Source organism: Geotrypetes seraphini, chromosome 2 (genome assembly GCF_902459505.1).
Source record: "Geotrypetes seraphini chromosome 2, aGeoSer1.1, whole genome shotgun sequence".
In the NCBI taxonomy this organism is placed as follows: domain Eukaryota; kingdom Metazoa; phylum Chordata; class Amphibia; order Gymnophiona; family Dermophiidae; genus Geotrypetes; species Geotrypetes seraphini.
The window spans coordinates 167,625,090-167,649,558 of NC_047085.1; the positions used below are offsets into that span (position 1 = coordinate 167,625,090).

Here is a 24,469-nt window from a genome sequence, read left to right on the forward strand (position 1 = left end):
TCAGATTGCTGATTGGCTAAGTAGAACAGTCAAACTGGGCTGGTTAAATAGCTGGTCTATCTTTGATTACTCTCAACTTAGCTGGCCAGCACTGAATACTGACACTTAGCAGTCAAAAATAGACCAGATATTCAGTGCTGGTCACTGGAAGCAGCCCAGCATTGAGTATCTGGGCTCAAGGCAAATTCTCAAATATGATGGACCATTTAGGTCTTTATCTGCTGTTATTTACTATGTTAATATGTTATGATGGGTAGGAGGCAGCAGAGCATCTAACATGGACAGGGGGGTTGACTTGGCTACATAAATAAAGGACAAGAAGCAACTGTCTGCAGGCAGACAAGATTGTAGTACTCATATCTGGGAGATATTATCAGAGTGAATGGCATTAAGAGTAATGAAGGGCAATGTAGGAGATCAAACTTATATGGCTGATAGCTGGGAACGCCTTATCTAGAGCAATATAGATAGGTAAGCCAAATGAACCTTATCTGCTAACACTAATGTATAGATTTTCTATTTCTTTTTTAATATTATTATTATTTTATCTTAGTGGTAATTGGGTCATAATGCACCAAAGGTGTGAGGTTCAGTTGTATCCTAGAAGAAAGGAAATTGAACAGCTACTAGTGGTCCATAAAATTGGCAGGCTAAGACAAATGCTGTAATAGACTTGGCAAGGTACTTTCTGTTTCCTTATGTGTATAAAAAATAACTGAATTTGTGTTTCAAGTGGTCAGACAGCAATACAGAAAAAGCCTTAAAAACTTGTCCTTGTTCTATTTTGATTCTATATTACATATTGCACACATTTCATATCACAAATAGACATACACTAATTTCTATCAAGACTAATTTTCTTTAGTTGCAGGATGAAGAAATGGATCACTTACCTTTTGTATCACACTTTTACAGTCGTGAACAACTGCAAGATTGGAAAGAAGAGCAAAAGTCATCTGCTGAATTGGGCTGTTCTCACAGACTGATTGGGAAGCTAGTTTCACAAGGCTATGCATCAGAGAGTTGTTAGCAAGGCTCCTTTGAGATGACTGCACAAGACTGGGTCCAGCATTTGCCCAACAAAGAGAACAGGCAGCTTAAAAAAATGCAAACAAATCAGTCAGATTTACAAAGTTGATACCATATATATAATACAAATAATATATTATAAAAGCATAATCTAATATTGTAAAGCCCCAAGAAGTCACACTGGAGGCTTTGTGGGATCTGACTGCCAATTTGGTTAGAACAGTGAACACTAATTACTTTCAGATTGAGGGGAAAATAAAATCTCAGGAGAAGGAAGTTCTTCAGATAAAACAAGACCTGGGTGAATCAAAACTAGACATTCAGAATATTAAAGATCAACTTAAGTCTTCCAAATTGCTTCAGGAGACATTAATTAAGGACAATGTCAATTTAAGAAGGAAGATAGAGACATTTGAAAATTTCTCTAGGAACAATAATCTTAGATTGATTAATTTTCCCCAAAGCTTAACAGTTACTACAAGAGAAATGTTATTTATTGGAGATATTGGAAGTACCGGAAGATTCATTGCCTCCTTTCACTCAGGTCTATTATTTACCGAATAAAAATCAGGATCACCAGGAAAGAAACCAAGGACCAATTGATGTATCTGCTTTACTTGAATTGTCCAATAAAGAAAACGCAATACCTGCACCATTGATTGTGACCTTGGCTATCACATTGGATAAAAATTGGCTTCTGAGATTATTCTTCAAAAATAAAGAGAAAAAGTTTCTTGACTTTAAGATATAAATGTTTCCAGATTTGGCAAAAGATACACAAAGACGTAGAAAGGAGTTTCTATTATTAAAACCTGGAGTTTTGGCTCTTGGGGGAACTTTTTATCTTCGTCATCCCTGCAAATGTATAGTACAATATAATTCCCAGAAATATGTTTTCTTTGAGCCAAACCAGCTGACAGCCTTTCTTTCTTTGTCCCCCCTGGAGAAGGGAAAGAAATGAGGGCTATAAGATATTAGACGCCTGAATATCAGTTAACCACGTTCCACGTATCTTTAGTTAATATTTTCTTGTTATTCTGTTTATATTACATCATGGATCTTATAGTGGACTTGAGAGATTATGCAATATTTTGTTCTTATATAAAATTAGTGAGATTTTTTGCTTTCTTTTGCTGTAATCACTTTCTGTACAAGTGTATCTTGATTTGTTATTTGAAATCTATAAATAAAAAAAATAAAATAAAACAAAAGCATAATCTAACACAGAATTAATCAGAATTGCATACTTGTATCATATCGCTCTCTTCCAATCTCTAATTATGATAACTATCAAAACCATATTAAATGATTGGAAACATCCTGACAAACTTTCATTTGTTGCCTGGTGGAATCTAGTCTGCATTATTTTATAATATGAAGGCATAACTGCCAAAACGATACATAGATTCCACAAATTTATGCTTATATGGGACCCAATCATTAGTTACTGTAAATCACATCTGACTTCTCCCTTAGCTCAATTATTTCCCTCTGATCAGACTCACTCATAATGGTATAGTTTGTACCTTTGGTTTGGATTAATGCCATGAAACTGCCCAATGATAGATCGATGTTGCCCTTGCTAGTTTTTCTCTACAATATGCCACTGTGACATTCCTAATTCTTCCTGGCGATGCTAGTTTATATTGCCACACTATCATACTTATAGTGCATAAAGTGTTAATCATATTACCAAATGCTCATGTATCGATATTATATCTGTGTAACTTGTCATACCTATGTTAAAGTTGTTGTATAATTTTTCTTATTGTTTTATAATATAAAATAATAAAAATATTGAACAACAAAAAAAAAGAATTGCATACTTGTAACAGGTATGTGAAAACAGCTATTCATCAGTTATACAGGCAAATTACTTTGATCACATCAGCAATTTTGCATAACTGAATTTTTGGAGGGCCCCAAGATTAAAATGGATGGACACCAGACATATAGGTCTGAGTTGCTATGCTACTTATACTATTAACATTAGGTGCACCAGCTGTTATGCATCGTGGATGACACTTCAAATATTATTTTAACTGTTTTTTTTATTGAGGCGTCATACTACAGACAATTATTTCAAGCATTTACCAATACAAAACCATATACACACAAACACATGGAAACAATTCAGTTATATTTAAAGATGATTCCAGAAGCAGTATCCCAGAATTTAATTTAAACCTGACCAGACACAAGTGTGTCTTGAAGAAAGATTTGGCCTCTGAAAGCTAATTGAAAAACGGATTAACCCAATAAAATGGTATTTTCTGATTTCTCATTATTTGTTTTATTTCTATTTACTAATTTGTAAAGTGGTGATTTTTATGTAGCAGTTTTTTCAAATTTACATCTACTGTCTTTATATTTTAAACAGTATTAGGGGACGTGTCACTGTTTCTGTGGTGTTGCATTGTATGCAGAATCTGGTTTCTTGGTTCAGTTTAACTTTTGTCTACAAATTTCTATTTTTAGTTTGAGATTATTCCATATTGAGCGAGGGTGTATCTATGTTCTGTGTGTATGAAAAGGACATGGCTTTCTGTTAGCATCAACGATACAGGATCAATTGTGCAGGATCTGGCTTATTTAGTTTTACAATGCGTGTGTTGATGTTCTAGTGCTCACTGCAGTGTTTAAGATGCTGCCTTTTCCTAGGTGCACCTTTGTTGTGTGACTCATGGATTATTACTAAAAATAACTTTTTTATATAGAGGAGAGGGTTGTTAAAAAATGATCAGCACTGGCTGTCAAATATACTAGGTACGCCACTGGATTTAATGATCCTATTCTCACTTTACTGTTGACATAGGTGTTGTTCTACCACCCCTCCCTCACACACACACACTATAAATAATTAAATTAAATTTGTATTAACATCAAGCAGCTTTAAAATGACATTATAAGCAAATAAAAATAAAATATTTTTAATACATTGCTAATTATTACCTGCATCTTTACCTAAACTGTTTTGCCCTAGCTTTCACTTTGATCTTTATCTGCTACTCTTTTGTTTTGCTGTAGTGCAATCACATAGGTCTCCTTCAAGGCTCAGTAACACCTCTCCATAAATTATGTGGAAGAGGTCTGGAAGTGGCGATCAGATTTATTTCAAATCCTCAGTGAGACCTCAGGAAGGAACCTAGTGATCAAAACATTATTAGAGGTGCTGTAGAGCCATTTCTTGTATGACTGGATGAGCTATATTTATCTTTTCTTTTTTAGTTGTTTAAATTCATGCATAACTAAATGGTTAGATTGAACCTAATGACTTCATTAACGCATTTCCCTTTTTTAAACCTCTATACCATTTGAAAGAGGGCGAATATCTAATTATTCACTTCTAGAATTGCATACTTAAATTTAGTAAAAATATTCTGGCACAAGTGTCAAATCTTAAAAAAGGAAGTCATATTGAGCATTGGAAAATAATAATAATTAACTAATAAAAATAGTATACATTTAATTTTCCTCACCACCAAATTTCCCCATCTCGCCCCACCCCACCCGGCTACTTTTTCATGCCACTCAGCTGGAAAAAATTTATGGGGAGAACACTGACATCGCTAACTATACAACAGTCTATCTTGTAAGACTATGCTCTAACTTGTTTGTGATAGATAATCTTTATCACACTTAATGAAATCATCTATTATAATACAGAGTATAATAAGTAGGGCTGCAGATTTAGCGCATGAATAATACAACACGCTAAATCTTTAATACAGATTATTTATTAATTTTAAATATTTATTATTCACCTGAAACTTAGGTGAAATCGTTAAACAAACATCAATAAAAATAATGAAACATCTTTGGGATCAGCATAACACAAAAATCTTCCTAAATACAGAAAATCTTCATTTTAGTGAAATCTCCAGACAAAAAAAATGTTTTTTTAATAACTTCCTAAACCTTAACACATTCTCACAAAAACAAAGTTCCAGGAATACTGTTCCACAGAACCGGACCTGCCACTGAAAAAGAGAACTTTGCTGTGTTTACATAATGTATTTTTCCTCTTATTCCCACATCCAGCAACATGTGTTTTTCAAATTTCAATGTACACCCTGGCTTATATATTTGCAAAATATCATTGAAATATCTGGGAAGATTAAAAAATTTAATCATGGTTAATGCAATTATCTTTCATTGGCGGTTCTCTGGTCCATTCCCCATGATGCAGCCTGCAATTCTCATCACAAGAAGTGTTAGTCAGATGAACACGCTGCTTTTGGCGGCCCAGAAGCTCTCCCTATGCAGCGTTCTGCCTCAGCAATGACAAGAAGTTCATGCAGATGGAAAGCTTCTGTGCTGCCAAAGGCAATGTGTTCAGCTAACACCACCGGTGGCTTGAACATTGCATGAAGCATTCCATGGGGGGAGGGAGAGAGAAGAGAAGAAATATTGCTCCTAATTGGGGGTGGGGAGGAAGGAAAGGGAGAGGAGAAAGAGCTGTCATACCACGGAAGAGGAAGGAAGCAGAAGAAAGGAGAGGAGAGAGCTTCCAAACCTGGGAGAGAGGGGAAAAGAAGGAATATAAGGGAAGGGAGAGGAAAGGGAGATGCCAGACCATGGGGTAGGGAGGGAAGGGAAGCAGAAGAGAGGACAGAGATGACAAAATCACAGGGGGAGGGGAGAGATGGAAGGGAAAGAGGCAGAAATACCAGACCATGGGGTGTGGTGGGAGGGAAAGAAGGAAGGAAGGAAAGTAGAGGACAGAGATGCCAGACCATGGGTAAGGGAAAAGGAAGGGAGAAATGGAAGGGAATGAGACAGATGCCAGACACAGGATGGGGGATTGGCATACTAGGGTAGACACAGGATGAAAGGGGTAGAGAGAGACAGGGCAGATGCAGAGTTAGTGACAGCATGGATGTCGACACTGCTGCAGTATTCTCCCCAGAAATATTTTCCAGCCGGGTGGCATGAAAAAGTAGCCGGGTGGGGCGGGATGGGGAAATTTGGTGGTGGGGAAAATTAACCCCCTCTTTTACTAAGGTGCGCTAGCATTTTTAGTGCGCGCAAACCTCTGCGCTACATGGGAAAACTAACACCAACTCAATGCTGGCGTTAGCATCTACCGCGCATGGCAATTCCTCCGCGCGCTAAGCGCACACTAAAACTACTATCGTAACTTAGTAAATGGAGCCCTAAATGTGTACTATTTTTATTAGTTAATTATTATTATTATTTTCCAATGCTCAATATGACTTCCTTTTTTAAGGTTTGACACTTGTGCCAGAATATTTTTACTAAATTTAAGAAGTATTTGCCCTCTTTCAAATGGTATAGAGGTTTAAAAAAGGGAAAGGCATTAATTGAAGTCATTAGGTTCAATCTAGCCATTTATTTCTGCATGAATTTAAACAACTAAAAAAAAAGATAAATATAGCTCATCCAATCATACATGAAATGGCTCTACAGCAGGGGTGCCCACACTTTTTGGGCTTGCGAGCTACTTTTAAAATGACCAAGTCAAAATGATCTACCATCAATAAAATTTTTAAAAAAACACAAAGCACACTGTACGCAGAGAAAATGTTCATTATCATTTATATTCTGCGGGTTTTCAAAGAGGTCAAGGCAGACAATTCTATGCAATGTCACCTCAGGAACAACTATACAAAAATAGACAAATATACCCCCTCCCTTTTTACTAAATCACAATACTGGTTTTTAGAGCAGGGAGATGCACTGAATGCCCTGCGCTGCTCTCGATGCTCATAGGCTCCCTGCGCTAAAAACCGCTATTGCGGTTTAGTAAAAGGGGGCCATCGTGCAAAATATAGACAGCAGATATAAATTCTTAAAACAGACACATTTTGATCACTAAACTGAAAATAAAATCATTTTTCCTATCTTTTTGTCTAGTGATTTCATGAGTCTCTGTTTGCACTTCCTTCTTCTGACTATAAATCCAATATTTTTTTCTTTCTGCCCCTCCCCTTTTCTTTCTGTCTCTCTTTCTTTCTCTCTCCCCCTGCCTCCCCAAGCCATCGCGCCAATTTCTCCACTTCCCCGATTCTTTCCCTACCCCCTAAGCCACCATGCCAATTTCTCCCTGCTTCCACGAGCCAGGCCAGGAATGTATAAGCGCCGGACTCACAAGACTTCACCTCTGATGTCAATTCTTACGTCGGAGAGGAAGTTCCAGGCCAGCCAGGAGAGAGCTAGTCAGTACTGCTATAGAGAATAGAAAATGACAGCGGCAGCAGGAAGGCAGGAAGCATGCCGGCGCTGTGTTTCCCCAAAGCAATTTTTTACCTCCCCAGGCCCGTCTTCCTGATCGGAAAGCCGCCCATCGCATACACACACCAAATACAAATTGCAGGCTAGTGCCGCCTTAGCCCGTAGCGAATGCATACTCCGGGGCTCTAACATGTGCGTGCCGGCTTCCCTTCTCTTCCCCTCCCCCCCCGGACATAATTTCCGGTTTCGGAGGGAAGAGAAAGGAAGCCGGCACGCACACGTTAGAGCCCCAGAGCATAAGTTCGCTATGGGCTAAGGCGTCAAATCTCCAAGCCGTTTTTTTTTTTTTAATGTTGAGCAGCAGGCAGCAGCAGAATTCACCAGTGGATGATAGCTGGGCGGTCATCTAAATTAGCTAGGCGGACCGCCCAGCTAAAAGGCCCTAGGGAGAACACTGCTGCTGCCTCTTTCAGACCTGGAGAAAATGAATTCCAATGGAGGCCAGGTAATTTATGGGAGCAAGGATGGAGAGAGTTGCTACATTGGCAGGGGAGAGAGAGTTGCTGAATGGGTTGGGGGTACGAGGGAGAAAGTTGCTATGTTGAGGGGTCAAGGAGAGAGAGCAGTGATGCATGGGGAGGGGGGTAAGGAGAGGGAAAGCATTGGTCTCAGGACAAGGAGAGAGAGAGGTGATGCATCGAGGGAGGGTGAGCAAGGAGGCAGAGAGGTGTTGCATTGAGGTGAGGGTGAGCAAGAAGGCAGAGAGGTGCTGCATTGGGGGCATAAAAAAAGAAAAGTGATGGATTTGAGGGGGCATGGAGGGCAAGAGGTGCTGCATTGGGGGCATGGAGATAGAGAGATGCTGAACTCAAGAAGGAGGTGTGAAGGGAAGAGAGAGAGCCAATGAGGGGATCGAGGATGAGAAGGGGGAAACTGGTTTCACAAGGTAGGGAGAGAAATATTGGATATGAGGGGTGAGTGGGGAAAAGAAAAGAGGAGACACTGGCCTGGAGGCAAGAGAAAGGAGAGACCAGGATAGAGTTGAGAGGGTAAAAAGAACTGGGGAAATATGTAGTAGTTGAAAGATAGAGGAAACTTGATTTCAGGAAATTTTTGTTTGTTGTATTCCTTTAAAAACATCTTACATATTAATCGTGATTATTGCTAACATACAACACGATTAATCACACTTAATATTTTAAATCTTCTTGCAGCCCTAAAGTAAAGAAATCTAATCAAATTGATAATATAGTATTTAAACGGCTGTGAAGACACGCATTGCCAGTGCAATTCTCCAATCCTTTGATCTTGAAGGACGTGGTTCCTTGAGATACGTTACTTAGGTTTGATGTGTTGCTCATAAATAAGAACACCTGAACAATATTTGAATAATTTATGCTAGTACAGTGTATTAATAGCCCCACAAAACAAGAAAAATTTCATGTTTTGAGGGGCTATTAATACATTGTACTAGCACAAATTACTCATGTATTGTTTAGGCATGTTTATTTATGCACAACATGCCTCAATGACAAACTTCAAGAACCATATGCTATTAATTATTGCTTGTTCTGCACAGTGCATTATGAATACTCATTAATAGAAAAGTCCTATAGAGAAGTTAATCTCTTATTATGCTACTAGAGGCTTGTCTACATATAACAAATTCATGGGCAGAACATTGGAGAGAGAACCAACACAGAGTGCCAACTTGCCAGACTTATGTGTAAAAAGTTGGCAATTACAGGATTAAAAAACACAGCCTGCAGGCAGCTTGAACGAGAGCTGACGAAGTGGCCATCAGACTAACTACCAACTGGAGAAAGGCAGACTAGGAGCTGTAAGACAACTACTGGTAGAAAAGTGTATTTCAAGCCATTGGAAGGGGAAGACAAGATGGGAGCTCTTGTGTGGTGGCTGTCATTGGGAGGAGATGTGCGTCCACATCTGGAATACTGCGTTCAGTATTGGTCGCCACACCTCAAGAAGGACATGGCGATACTTGAGAGAGTCCAAAGGAGAGCAACGAAACTGGTAAAAGGGCTGGAACACTGCCCATACGCCGAGAGGTTGGATAGGCTGGGGCTCTTCTCTCTGGAAAAGAGGAGGCTCAGGGGTGATATGATAGAGACCTTCAAAATCATGAGGGGCATAGAGAGGGTGGATAGGGACAGATTCTTCAGGCTGAAGGGGACAACAGGTACGAGGGGGCATTCGGAGAAACTGAAGGGAGATAGGTTCAAAACGAATGCAAGAAAGTTTTTCTTCACCCAAAGGGTCGTGGACACTTGGAATGCGCTACCGGAGGAAGTGATCAGGCAGAGTACGGTACAAGGATTCAAACAGAGACTGGACGGATTCCTGAAGGATAAAGGGATCATGGGATATTGAGAAAGCTAACCAGAAAATAAGTATAGAAACCCAGGTCGTGCATGTGCAAGACCGGAGGGCTAGGAAGGGAAACCAAGGCGGCATGGGAGCCCCTTCTGGTGATTTAGACAGGTCATGACCTGTTTGGGCCGCCGCGGGAGCGGACTGCTGGGTAGGATGGACCTATGGTCTGACCCGGCGGAGGCACTGCTTATGTTCTTATTACCCATCCTAGTTTAGCTGCATAGTAAAGGCATACCTTCCCAGGGTCCTGCAACATCAGAGGGGGATGTCCTATTATTAAAACTTACTATACAGTCTTTAGCTAACACAATGTACTATAGGCCAAAGCTGTTTCCAATCTAAGTACAATATACAAAAGGAAAAGAACTCCAGTAAAATTAGTAAAATATCAGACCAAAGAAATACAAACATATTATAGAATGATAGACATTTAGAACATGTGTATCACTAGAGATTTTAGAAATGCACAATCATTTTGAAGATGTGCATAAATGATTTAGCAATACAGCTAAAATCTGCATCACACTCTAAAAATTTGTTATTAAAATTGCACAATTACTTAAAAAAAATAATTTAATTGAAAAATATACTTTGAACTGTTATAATGTGATAAACTCTCCTCTGTAATATGAATTTCAGTTTGTTTATTCTGATTTATCATTCTACCAGGCCATTTGGGGTGATGGTCCTGAGCATTATAATATTGTGCAAAAAAGGATTAAATGTTGGATATACTCAAATATCTGGTCACATCCGGATGGGACATAAGTAAACAAGAATTGCTGTGCACCCTAAAACAGGAAAGGCCTGCTATCTGCCTTTTTCCAGACCAGACTGAAGGAAACGAGGACTACAGGAAAAGGAGCCCTCAGTAGTTCCATCTGGTCCCTGGCACACCATTGCTGGACATTCTTCCATGCCTTAGAGTAATCCGCCATAGTAGAAGGTTTCTGAATCAAGAGCAATGCCATAAGACCAAAGCACTGGAGGGTCTCCATGGGAGCTGGTCCCTGAGTGAGCAGGTTACAATGAAAAAGGAAACAGAGCTTTTGGTCTCATTGAAGACTTACCAGATATGCATGCCAGGGACGGTGAGGCCAATCCAGCGCCATTAGGATCACTCGACCAAGATGAGTCTCAATCCTGCGAATGGCTCGGCCCACCAAGGGCCAAGGAGGAAATACAAAAAAGAAGTCCTGAGTCAACCAGGACTGAACCAAGTGTCTAGTCCTAAACTTCATGACTCTGTTCTTCAACTGAAGAAGCGCCTGACTTTCGAGTTCTTGGCTGAGGCCATCAAGTCTACCGTTGGTTTACGTCCAACGTTGCACAATGATACAAAATGCCCTCTGCAAGAGCGACCACTCTCCCAGGTCTAGGACCTAGTGACTGAGAAAGTTGGCTTGCACATTTTCCACTCCAGCCATGTGTGCCACAGAGAAAGCCTGAAGGTGCAACTCTGCCCACTGAAACAACATCCGAGCCTCTCAGTCCCTTTCGATTCACGTACACCACCGCTGTGGCATTGTCGGAACACAACCTTACCGTTTTTCCTTGTAGGGTGTTTTGAAGAGCTCGTAGCACCAAGCGTATGGCTCAAAACTCCAGACAATTGACTGACCAACCCTTTTGATGGGGAGTTCACTGGTCCTGAATAGAGCAATCCCAACAATGAGTACCCCATTAGAGTATTCTACTCCGTGTCTCAAAGAGGCATGCCCAAATTAAAGTGTCTCCCTGAATCCACCAGCGCAGACTGCTCCATGCTGGCTTCATCTAGGGAAGGGGCATCTGAAGGGACCACTGGGACAGGAGGGACTTCTGCAGGAGCTGCATCTGTACTCTGGTCAAAGGTACAACCTCCAGGGTGGCCACCATAGACCCCAAGACTTAAAGATAACGCCAAGCAGGGGGATTCGCTAGCGCTAGGAGATCCATGATCTGTTTCTGGAGCATGTTTGCGTTGTTCAGGAAGAAAAACATGCTTTCTGTCATATCGAACCTGACTGCCAGATATTCCAACTCTTAAGAAGGCAGGCGCTGAAGAGAGACCACTGTCTCCACTTCCTGCTTGCATTCCAGTCTGGACGGAGCTCAGATCAGCCAGTCGTCTAGATAAAGATGAACTTGAACCCCCATCCTGCAGAGATGTGTCGCTGCCACCACCACCACCATTACCTTGGTGAAGGTGCGAGGGGCAGTTGTTAGCCCAAAGGGCAGTGCTGAAAACTGGAAATGCTGCTGGAGAACATGAACCTCAGATACTTCTGGTGTCCCGGGAATACAGGGACATGAAGAAAAGCCTCTGTCAGATCCAGAGACACAAGGAATTCCCCCGGAGACATCGCCACGATAACCGAATGCACTGTTTCCATTCAAAAGTGCGGAACCCACAGAAAAAAATTGACTGACTTGAGATCCAGGATGGGTCTCCAGTCCTCTGAGCCTTTCTTTGGCATGATGAAGTACAAGGGGAGCCCAATTCCTTTCCATCTCTCTCTCTCCTCTCCCCCTGTGGTTTGGCATTTCTCTCCTCTCTTCTGCTTCCCATCCCTCCCTCCCCCATAGTCTGGCATCTGGTTCCACAGCCCAAATGTCCAAAAGGCTGCAGCGTTGCCTGGACTTTTACTGCCTTCTTAATCTTCTTGCCAGAGAATCCAGAAATAAATCCAGGGAGAGACGAAAGAAGTCTATTTTGTGTCCCTGTCATATAATGTCCAACACCCATTGGTCCGAGGAGATCTGTTCCCATTCCCGGAGGAAGTCTGACAACCGGGCCCCAATATGAGGAGGCTCGGTTAAGGACCTGGTGTCATTGGGACTTCTTGGAGGCAGGACTGTTGTGAGAACCCGAAGCATGCTGGCTTCTGGGGTTGTTGTAGCACTGTCTATAGCTCTAGGAATATCTCTGGGCAGACAATCTCATGGAATTTTTTTGAAACCTGTGTGACAGGCACTGGGGACCTGAGCAGTGACCCCCCTAAAGAAAGGCACTGGCACAGAAGTCAGTTGCACCCCATGAGCTGGGTCCATAAGGTATGCTCTCCACATGAGCTGAACAAATTCTGGGGAAAAGCCACACATCAGGGTCCAAAACAAGGTGTTTCCAGACTCAGTACACTTGTGCTTTGTGTCACCGCCAGGTGGGATTTCCTGCCTATTTCCTGGACTCACATAGCCTCCCCTGTCCTAGAGAACTTGGAGGACACAAGGCCTGAAGCTCCCTCCACTCCCCTTGTGTGCTGTGGCACACTGTACACAGACGCTCCTCCACCGGTAATCCGGCGCAATCCACACATAAAATCAACTGAGTAGAGGTGAAGAAGTTTTTCCTTAATGATTTTAAGCAAAGTTGCAGGGTTATGAGGCAGAAAAAAAGAAGCTGGAAAAAAGATTGATAAAAATCCAAGATGGCCGCTGCCAGAAAATTTGTGCCAAAAATGTCTCGTGGAGATGATATAGAAACACACAAAAAATAGCAATTTAGGGGTCTTGAAAGTGGGAGACCTGAACCCTACCCCCATAAAGCGCTAAAAACCTGTTTTTAGATTCCCCTCCCCCCAATTTTCCCATAGGAAGTAATGGGACTGTACTCAGTCTCCAAAATGTCTGCCTGTTAGTTCTATCTGTGCAGCTGAAGTGAAGAGAAAGGAATTTATGCCTCAAATTTTTTCCGAACAGGCCAATCTTCAGGATCTTTAGGTTGTCAGTCGGACAGACCCCAACCGAAACCTCCGCCTCCTTAGAACCTCTTCACGTGATTGGGGGGGGGACGACGATATACACAGCCCTCACCCTGATACCCTGGCGGCTCGTACAGCCTGCACTTAAACCTCCGACAGGGGCAGAAGGTAAGCATGGTCTCAGGATGGACTCCGAGCTCCAAAGGTCCACTTGAAGCTTGCCCTGTGAAGCTACAGTACAGCTCCATGGATACTGTTTTCTTTCACAGTCAGAGAACCCCTCCATAGGGGTAACAAGGCACCATAGCCACTGAGAAAAAGACAAACATATGCACAAAAATAAGAAAAAGAAGCAGAGCAGATCAGAATCACTTCTGCACGGTTCGCTTGCAGAAATGAAAACTGCAGGGTAGAGAATGACGTGAGGGAAAAAAAATTTGTTCCCATCCCCACGAGCTCATCCCTGTTCCCATCCCATCCCCACCAGCTCAGTCCCTGTCCAGTCCCCAAGAGCTTGGTCCCCATTTCTGCCCCATCCACACAAGCCTTGAATAGTTATGATTTTATACTGAACTTATTTTATTAAAGTATAAAAAGATAAAATATTCTGTACAATTGTCATTTTATAAACACAAATAATACAGAGTAAGGATCAACAAAACCACCCGTCTTCTTTTCCCTTCACAAATAGCCCTTCCACTATCAAGAAAACTGAATAAGCCAAATTACTACAGAATGCTACACAGAAAAATCATGCTAACAGAATACCACAATCACACATGACAGGAGTAGTGTTCGGGGAGTGCAACTAGGGCAACTGCCCCCTGGTCAGAGAGAGCCCTAAGCCAACTGGAAGCTAAAGAAGCATGGCCTGGGCTTTGTGGTCCCCAGTTATTGTCTAATACCAGCTCTAGCAGAATACATATTTAAAATCTGATATATTCTAATCACAACATGGAAAATAAAATTATTTTTTCTACCTTTTGTTGTCTCATCATTTATTCTTCAAATTGTATTGGTCTCAGGCGTTGGTCTCTGTTTTCTTTTGTCTTCTGTTAACTCACTTGCCAGGGTCTCCTGACCATTTGACATTTCTTCTTTCTCCATGCTCACCATTCATCTTCTATCTCTGTGTATGTATTGTTCCCCATGTTCAGCATCTCCCTTCTCTATGTCTCCTATATGTCCCTTTCTAGTATTTTCCCTGTGCCCATCTTTCTGCCTTCACCATCTCATCATTCTATAATCCCCTCCCCCTTCGTACAGGGAGTGGGGAAAGAGAGAGAGATCCAGGGTGCATCTTTCCCACTCCCTCTACTGCCACATCCAACATTTCTTCTTCTCTCATCCTCTGGATCATGTGCATTTTTCATCACTGCCCACCAGCCCCATGCCCAACATTTCTCCTTCTATCACCCCTCTCCAGCACCATGCCACATCTCTCCCTCCATCACTATGTTCAATATTCCTCCCCTTCTATCTGTCCCTCTGTTCCCTCTCCACCACCATATCCAACATTTCTCTCTCTCATTCTTCTCTTCCCCACTCCTCTCTCTTTCTCTCTGCCCAACAATTTTCTTCTTTCTTCCATTCCCCATGTGCACCATCTCTTTCATTCTCACTCACACCCCCATGCCTAACAATTCTCCCTTTCTATTCCCTCCCTTCCTCCTATGTCCCAAGTTTGTGCCCCCTTCCACCCTTCCCTTGTGTCCCAAGTTCATGCCCTCTCCCTTCCTTCTGTGTCCCAAGTTTGTGCCCCCTCCCTTCCTTCTAGCCTTTGTCCCAAATCTGTGCCACTCCCATGTCCCAATGCGCTCCTTTCTCTCCCTCCTTACACCAACATTCATATTCCTTCTCTCCCTTGTTCCCTTCAAGGCTGCCCAACTGAGCTGCTCCTTCTTACCTTCAGCCACACTTGTTCTTTGCAGGGACGCAGGCAGTGGCTCTTTCACACTCCAGGAGGCTGACCTGTAAGCCTTCCCTCTATCAGCTCTTGACACCAGAAATATGGCTTACAGGCCAGCCAAGTACAGCGTGCAAGAGCCGCAGCCCGCATCCCTGAAAAGAACAAGTGTGGCTGAATGCAGGAAAGGTAACTGGAATCCCTTGCTGACCCAGAAGTCTTTCCTTTGACGTCAGCTCTGACATCGGAGGAAAGCCTTCCGGGTTGGCTTTGGTGGAGGGGGCAGGCAGCTGGAGGGCAGGAAGGAGGCCTGTTTACAAATGAGATCCCCAGGGGTGAATGACAGTGGCTCCACATTGGAGAGGAAGGGGGTGGGAAACCCATGCAGTGTCACGCACCCCCAAAAGCGGTTAATGGCGGTAAGGAATGAGGGGGGTGCGTCCAATTGCAGGGACAAAACTTTTCACCATTTCTCGCAGGCAGTGAAAAGTTTTGTTCCCATGTCTGTGGAAAGTCAGGCTTTGGCGTCAGATTGAGAACTGCTATAGCATCATGGACTTTGCAATTCAACATTATGTCTGTGCCTGATAGTTTCACATAGGCAAAACCATAGTATGTGAGTGAGAGTTTGTGAGTGAGTGAGAGTGTGTATTCAAGTATAATCTTTCTCCCTTTATTTTCCCATTGCATGCCAACTTGATTCATCTGTTTCACATCCCATATTTATTTATTTATTACCTGTAGCTTCTTCAGTTCAAACACTTGGTGTGCCTCTATTTTGCCCTCTCCCCCACCCCCCACAGTGATCAGCACTTTTCTCTCACTTCCCAACTCCCTTCTTTCCCAAGGTGACTTGCATTTCTTACTGCTCCATTCTGGCTGTTGCTGCTCTCGCTGCTTCTGACACAAAAATAACAGCAAGACTGGTGTGGGATCTTGAGTATCTGTGCATGTTCATGATCGCTTGGCTTTGCCCTCTCAGAAACTCTGAGAGGGCAGGAACCAGTAGGCCTTGAGCATGTGCAGATGCTCAAGGCTCCACACCAGCCCAGCTTGCTTTCAGGAAATTCTTAATGGTGATAGCGGCAGCAGCATCTAGTAGAGAATGATTAGAAATGTCAGCCAGTGTGGGAGGGGTAGAGGAAGCAAGAGTGAAGTGCTGCTGGTCACCACGGCGGGGAAGAGCACAGAAATTTCATCTGACTCGACTATAAGCTGAGACCCCAATTTTGGGGCCTCAAAATCTCAGATTATAGTTGAGTATATATTGTAGTTATAATGCTGGAAAATTTATCTGTTTGAACTGTATTGTCTTTCTGTTTTCATACATATTTTGGAAATGGAGCATCCTATAACAACACAATGCATTTATTGGTGCATGGAGGCAATTTACTATTTAGGATTGAGAGGTAAATACCTACATTTATATACTACTATTACAGTCAAACTGTTCTCTAATTTTGTTTATATTAAATAAGGAAATTTTTCATTACTACAAGAACAGGTTATCAAATATGTTTCTTACCTGCTGGACAACTTGCAGTGTATACACAAAGCAACTGCAGTGCAGCCTGCATTAGCACATCATCCATCAAAAGCCATGGCCATAGACAATGCAAGACTGGAACAAGATGAACCTCAAGTGCCATAGCCTATCAGGGAAAAGAATAAACATGTGGTTTGAAATTAACAAACCAAGAGTTGATCACAATACATTTTTTGGAATATCTTATAAATATTTAAAATCAATATGATAGATAGATCTATTTTAATGATCGTTCAGGGTGCAATATCAAATGTGCTACGTTGGTGCAAGTTATCAGTAGTCCTTTTAATCCACATGACTTGTACAAATAATCAAAGCAAAACCACAGGTAGAGTTTTGTTGGAATTTTGTCTCAAGTAAAATATTTCAAGGGAAAGAATGTGAATAAGTTTCAAGTTTATTGTATATTTGATTAATCGCTTACTCAAATTTCTAAGCGATGAACATATCATTAAAATTACATACAATTAAGGGGGCAGCAAAACAAGCAGAAACTAAACAAATGTAACATGTTAAGATTAACAGTACAAACATGTAAAAACGAGGGGAAAGGATGGGTAGAGAAATACAAACTGCTGGTAGAAAAGAAGACAATTATGGTAAAAAACAATAGGGGGGAATAAACAATGAACTTTAAAGAGGTTATGGAAATGAAATGAAACTCCTAGTCAAATTTTTGAAGTATCAAAAGCATCTTTGAAAAGAAAGCTTTTTAGTTTACTCTTAAATTTATCTAAATTGTTTTCTTCTCTTAAGAAATGGGGAGGGAGTTCCATGTTTGAGGAGCTGTAACAGAAAAAATAAAATGCCGCCGTGTATTAATAATTTTAAGTGAGGGAATAACTAATAAATGTTGACCTCAGTAATCTGGTTGGGGTATAGGGAATCAATGATTTGTAAATGAAAGCCGGAGTTTTATATAACAGAGACTTGAAGGTAAGCAGACTTAATTTATACTGTATACGATGTGCAACTGGGAGCCAGTGCGCTTTCTTAAGAAAGGGAGTGATATGATCAAATTTCTTAGCTTTCATTATAAGTTTAATTGAGGCATTTTGAATGAAATGTAAACGTCTAATTTCATTTTGGGCTATTCCCTTGAGTAGGGCATTGCAATAATCGATTTTTGAAATAACCAAGGAGTGAATTAGAAGGTTAAGAGATTTTGGACATAGAAATTTAGGGGTCCTTTTATCAAACCGCGCTAGCGGGATTAGTTAGCACGTCGGACATTTCATCACGTGCTAACCCCCGTGGCCAGCTAAACAACGTGCGTTAAACCCCTACCGCAGCTTGATAAAAGGACTCCTTAGATACTGAACGGATTTGACGAAGTCTGTAAAAGGTGGATTTACATTACATTACATTACATTTCTATTCCGCCATTACCTTGCAGTTCAAGGCGGAATACATAAGAATTGTTATTACATTACAGATTTCTATTCCGCCATTACCTTTCAGTTCAAAGCGGATTACAAAAAGTTATGGAAGAAGGATTACAAAGTTAGATCAGTGATCGTTTCCAAGAGAGGGATAAGAAGGATCAGGGGTTGGGGAAGGGAAGGTAAGAAGGGGTATTCATGGTATTAAGCTTTATTAAGGGATTTCTTGAAGAGTACAGTTTTTATTTCCTTTCTGAACATCTTGTAATCTGGGGTAGTTATCAATAGGTTGGAGATTTGGTTATCTATTTTTGCAGCTTGAGTGGCTAGTAGGCCGTCGTATAGTTTTTTCCGTTTTACTTCTTTGATTGGGGGGTAAGTGAATGGGGGGGGTGTTTTTCTATGCCTGGTAGAGGTAGTTTGGATGAAGCTGTCATTCATGTAGATTGGGCTGTCTCCATTTATAGTTTTAAATAGTATACAGTAGAATTTAAATTGTTTTCTTTCCTGGATTGGAAGCCAATGTGAGTTGATGAAAACTTCAGAAATGTGGTCATGTTTCTTCAGTGAGTAGACGAGTCTCAGAGCTGTATTCTGAATTGTCTGTAGTTGTTTGATCATTATTGCAGGGCAGGGGAGGTAGAGGATGTTGCAGTGGTCTAGGATACTTAGGATTAGAGATTGTACTAGGAGCTGAAATTGTGTTTTATCGAAGAATTTTCGGACTTGTCTAAGGTTTCTCATTACTGCGAAAGATTTCTGTATTGTTTTGTTTATTTGTGGTTGCATGGTGCAGCCTTTGTCAATAGTCATACCTAGTAGTTTTAGGATGGTTTGCAAAGGGTAATTGATAGAGTTGATTTCTAAGTTGGTTATTGTTGGGATTTTCTAGGAGGATGAATTTAGTTTTGTCTGGGTTGAGTTTCAGTTTGTGATCTGTGACAATATTATTAATTTGATTATGATAGGTTAGTTTATCATCGAAGATAACCCCTAAAATCTTGATGTTACTTATCAACTGTAAAGCGGTACCCTTAATAGAGATTGGAAAAATAAGTTTAGAACTGTCTTTCCAGGGAAAGAACATGACGTTTGATTTATTAACATTAAGGGCTAATCTGTTAGCATCGAGCCACTGGTGAATACAACTAATAATGAAATCCATAAGTATTTTTCTTCTTCAGAAATAAATATATCCGCAGTAACACTTCTGGACTGTATGTAAAAATAGGAATAATGAATATACTTTCAGCTGGACTGAGATACATTTTCAAAAAGTCGATTTGCATAGACAACAGGTGTTTTATACATGGAAATAAGCTTTCAACATAGTCCTATATACTGTATATATCCAATGATGGCATGACTGCATAAAATTAAATCATTAATTCAAATCTATACAATCAGAGAACTTAAGGAAAGATTAGGTTTCTTACTTTGATAATCTTCTTTCTAGTAGACAAGACACTCTATTCCTGAACCTGTGGGAGTCAATCCCTTCTCATGAGAATTTTTGTAGAGAGCCTCATTAGCATTCTTTTGCTCCCCTTCCAAGCCCTCTGGACTGTCCTCCAATTCCTCAGTTCATACCAAAGCAGATGGTTAGCCCTGGACAGGAAACAGAATAGGGACTCTCCCTGAGAAACATGTTAGTTCTGCTCATCTCATTAACATATAACACAAAACATAACCATTTGCAAAACATAACAAGGTGAAAACGAACAAGTCACCAACCTAAGCACAACCTGCACTAAGAGTGTGGGAGAGTCTACAGATACCCTCTAGGTTCATCAACGTGGCAGTCACATCCTCTATCTTTCTTAAAGCTGGATAAAGGAAAGAAACAAAATGATCAGAAGCCCCATTACATTTGAGGCAGTAAGCAGTGTCACACATGTGCCTCCAAAAGAGTGTAACGAGCAGTCAGGTAGTGACACGTTGCTTCGATCTGGCGTGGTCCCCCTGGAACAAGGGGAGCCTTTCAGGATTTTTATCTCTAGGCAACAGCCTAGCATAGCTCTTTCAAAGGTCTATCATGCATGCTAAATTCAATTAACAGGCTACTATAGTAACAACTAACAGCTGGTGTCCTCACAGAGTTCTGTGAACAGTGAATCAGAGCACCAAACAGGCTGTTTCCTGCCCAGTGTTTGGCTCAATTTAATCACTGTTTTGTACAGTGAAGGATACTGTCCCATAGCTTAAAGCACAGAGGAAAAATGTATAAAACTTTACAAAATTACCCTCTCTGGTAGCCCACAGAGTATGCTTACCAGAGGAAAAAAAAACCCAGTCATGGAAAACATCCAACAGACTCACATTTGTTTCAAGCCACTTCCATTTGTTCTGGCCAAATCTCAGCTGCAGCACTATTGTCCTCCACTATCATATCCTCACCCGGCTCTGAGGAAAAGAATCCTGAAGGAAGGTTTCCTTCAACTTGTTCTTCTCCCACATCCTGCCTGGTCTGAGGTAAGCTCAGTCCCGTTCTGAGCTTCCTGTCTTTCCTCCCGTCCTGTTTCTTGCTCATTGGTGAGCCTCGCTTTAAGGTGAGGGAAAAAAACACACACCCTTGGCTTCAGTGGGTGGAAGGGCTTTCCTTCCTCAGCTTGGGACGTTTCTGAGGGAAAACTGTCTTCCTGGCTTTCTGTCTTTGACACGCAGCTCCTGATTGGTGAGGCCCGACTTTAGTACAGGAAGAGGCGGTCGGAGCATACAGCAAGTGATTTCCTTCACTTGCGGGCGCTCCAGCTGCCCTCTCCTGCCTCCCATTCATGGTTGGAAAATATCGCGAATGACTGGGACCGCGAATATGCGGGGGAGCACTGTACTTCTCTGTGATAAACCTTGGGATTGCTGTAGGTTTGTCACAGTAGGCAAATGAACATCTGACAGGGCAGGCTTCAGGAATCGTGTGTCTTTTTACTAGAAAGAAGATTATTGAGGTAAGAACCTAATCTTTCCTTCTAGTGTGAGACACTCTATTCTTGAACCTATGGGATGAATCAAAGCAGTCCCTCAAGTTTAGGGTGGGATAGATAAGCCTGCTAATAGAATGGATGATCTGAATGCAGAGTCCTCTTTGGCTGTCACGTCAACCCTGTAAAACTTCGTAAACGTATAGAGAGAAGACCAAGGAGCCGCTGTACAAATTTCTTCTAATAGAGTGCATATTCACGGATATAGGCGGACACTTTTTACTTCTGATATTGGCTGAAGAAATGGCCATATAGAACTAACTGGAAATGGTCGCTTTCGAGACAGGTCAGCCTTTACAGGCAGCCCCTGCCAATACAAACAAATGATCCGACAGCTGCAATTCAATCATAACCTCTAGATACCGCAGTAAGAATCTACGTACATCCAACTATTTCAACATCTGATCACTTTTTCTCAATCCTTTGAAAGTGAAGGCAGGCAAGAATATTTCTTGGTTGATGTGAAAGCTGGAAACCACTTACGATAAGAAAGATAGGAGTGTGTTTAAGATCACATCTGATGAAGGAATCTCTGCATGAGAAAGCCTGTAGTTCCAACACTCGTTGAGCTGAGGCAATCACCACCAATAACACCGTCTTGATGGTAATGACCATCAGAGAAGCTTTCTCTAGAGGTTCGTAGGGTGCTCTAGCTAGTGCCTGGAGGACCAGATTAAGATTCCATGCTGAAAGAGGCTGTCGCACTGCAAGATGGAGGCACAAAGCGCCCTTCAAAAACCTGCTTATTGTCCATTTCTGCGACATGTGCTGCTGAGACCGCCAAGAAATGGTCTCTGTCCATCGAACCAGCATTTGGGCCTCCAAACATAGAGAAGCATTCTTGTTGCCCCTGTGGTGATTGACAGAGGTTACCGCCGTTTTGTTGTCTGAGAAAACTCTACTGCTTTGTTCTGCAGTACGCTCTTGAAACGCCAGGCAGATGGCTTGAAGTTCCAAGCAGTTGATCAACCACTTCCTCTAGGAAGGGGACCATCATCCCTGAACCAGATGCCCATCACAATGTGCCCACCCCCAATCGTATAGGCCAGCATCTGTTGTCAGTATCATCCATGCAGAGATGTGAAGGGGAACTCCTCTGGTGAGAGACTAGGGCTCCTCCCAACAGGCCAGACTGCGATGAGCTTCTGCTATCCAAGGCAGCTGCTGGAGTTCATCCCTCTGCAGGCATCATCAAGAGATGAACTCATCCTGGAGTGGAAGCAAGTGTGCACTTGCCCAGGGGACTAGGTCCATGGTCACAACCATTGTTCCCAACACCTGCAAATAATGCCAGGATGTTGGAGCAGTCTTGCTCCGAAACTCCTGTATCTGATGCAGAAGTTTCTTTCTGCGGGTTGCCAGGAGGAACACTGTTTTCCCTTGTGTCGAACCAGACTACCAGATACTCCAAGAGCTGCATCAGCTCCAGTTGGCTTTTCCAAAGGTTGACCACTCAGTCTAGCTTCTACAGCAGTTGAATCACTCTTTGAACTGCTAGTCTGTCTTCGCCTTTGGACTGGGCTCTCATTAGCCAATCATCCAGATATGGATGTATTTGTATGCCTGCTCTGCGCAGGTGTGCTGCAACAACCACTGTTACGTTAGTGAAGGTCCATAGCACTATGGCCAGCCCAAAGGGCAAGACCGTGGACTGCAAGTATTGTTCCAGCACATGGAATCACACAAACTTCCTGTGCTCTGGAAAAATGGGACTGTGCAAGTAGACCTCCATCAAATCCTGGGAGACAAGAAATTCCCCTGGTATCACTGACACAATCACTGACTTCACCGTCTCCATTTGGAAACGGGGTATCTTGAGGGCCACATTCACTGCTTTTAGGTCTAGAATCAGCCTCCAGTTTTCTGAGCCTCTCGTGGGCACTATGAAAGATATCAAACATCTGCCAGAGCCTGAGTCTTCCTCTGGTACGGTGTCTATGGCTTCCAGCTCCAGCAGCCTCTGCACTTTTGCTTGGACTTTGGCCACTCTTTTTTCTTTTCTGGCATCCCAGACGGAGAGTCTAGAAAAAGGTCTGGGAGGGGACGAAAGGACTCGAGCTTGTACCCCTCTGGTATAATGTCTGGCACCCCACGAGTTGTGGTAATCTTCGCCCACATTCCCCAATAGACTGATAACTCCCTCCGATGCTTCTTGGGAGTTGTGGAGGAGCTGGATTCTGAAGATTGGGGGCACTTGACCCCTCCAAATCTTTGTCTGGAGCCTTGAAAATATCTTAGGCCCACAGGCCCTCCTGAGAACTGGCAATTTCGTCTGGAGGTTCGAAAGGTACCCCCTGGGGGGCCTCAAGGTCTGCTGATCAGTAAAGACTTCAGCTTGTGATTCTGCACACTAGCCATTAGATCATCCAGACCTTGTCCAAAGAGTAAATATCCCTTACATGTTAATTTACACAAGGTCACTTTGGAGGAAAAATGCGCCACCCAGTGTCTGATCCATAGCATCCTGCGGGTGGAAATGGAATAAGCATTTTGTTTTGCTTACAACAACTCTGAAAAGATCATATAGAGCATCAGCTACATAATCCATTCCAGACATTAGAAACTGGTGATCCCTCTGGATCACAGTGCAACTTGGAGTGGCAAGCCCGGGTGATAAAGGATGCTGCCGCAGCTGCTTTCAAACCTCAGGCCGTGGCCTCAAACAGGTTTTTATGAACATAATCCATTATGCAGTCCTGGGCATCCTTTAATACCATGTTGCCTTCATGAGGAAGGGAGGTACACTTGTTAACCTGTGCCCCCAGGGAAACCAATTTCAGTGGAAAAAGAGCTGGTTAAATTCAGCATCCATTGGATAGAGCCTTGCCATGGTTTTGGTCACCTGAAGGGGCCCCTCCAGGACCTCCCAATGATCTGTGAGAATCTTTGTAATGTCTTGATTAGAGGGAAAACAGGTGGTCTGTGCTTTTGTGCACTTATAAGCGAGCACTGTGTAGTAGAGAACTACAGTCTCTATCTTTAATTTCTGGAGGGATTCTGTGATTACCTGCAAAAGTGCTGAAGGCACGAACACCCTGCGCACATTCAGGTCCTCTCAGAGAGCAGGAGCCTCCCCAGATCCATATCCGACCCCCCTAGAGCTAAAGCAGTATCTACTTGTACAGAGTGATCCTGACTGGGAGGGTAAAGGCATTGAAAGAGAAACCTCTCCAGCCCAGTCTTCCTCAGATTGGTCCTCCCCAGAACATGGCACTGTTGCTGGGGAATTGCATTAATGGCGGGAGGGGAGCAGAATCACCAGTGCAGGTATGGCTGTGATCCCCAAATGTTTCATGTGGTACTTATTAATCCAATAAGCTTCAAACATCATATTGATGAATGTATGAGAAAACCCC

General features: G+C 42.3%; 1 protein-coding gene across 2 annotated transcripts in view; it reads right to left on the minus strand.

The window, feature by feature from the left end:
• RTTN (rotatin) overlaps window positions 1-24,469 on the minus strand; it is a 385,080-nt gene that overhangs the window by 36,964 nt on the left and 323,647 nt on the right. For both annotated transcript variants that reach the window (XM_033934249.1, XM_033934250.1), the window contains 2 exons: window positions 16,733-16,859; window positions 894-1,096 (listed from right to left, as the gene is read on the minus strand). In XM_033934249.1, the coding sequence (XP_033790140.1) occupies window positions 894-1,096; window positions 16,733-16,859 (330 nt within the window). The remainder of the gene's footprint in view (window positions 1-893; window positions 1,097-16,732; window positions 16,860-24,469) is intronic.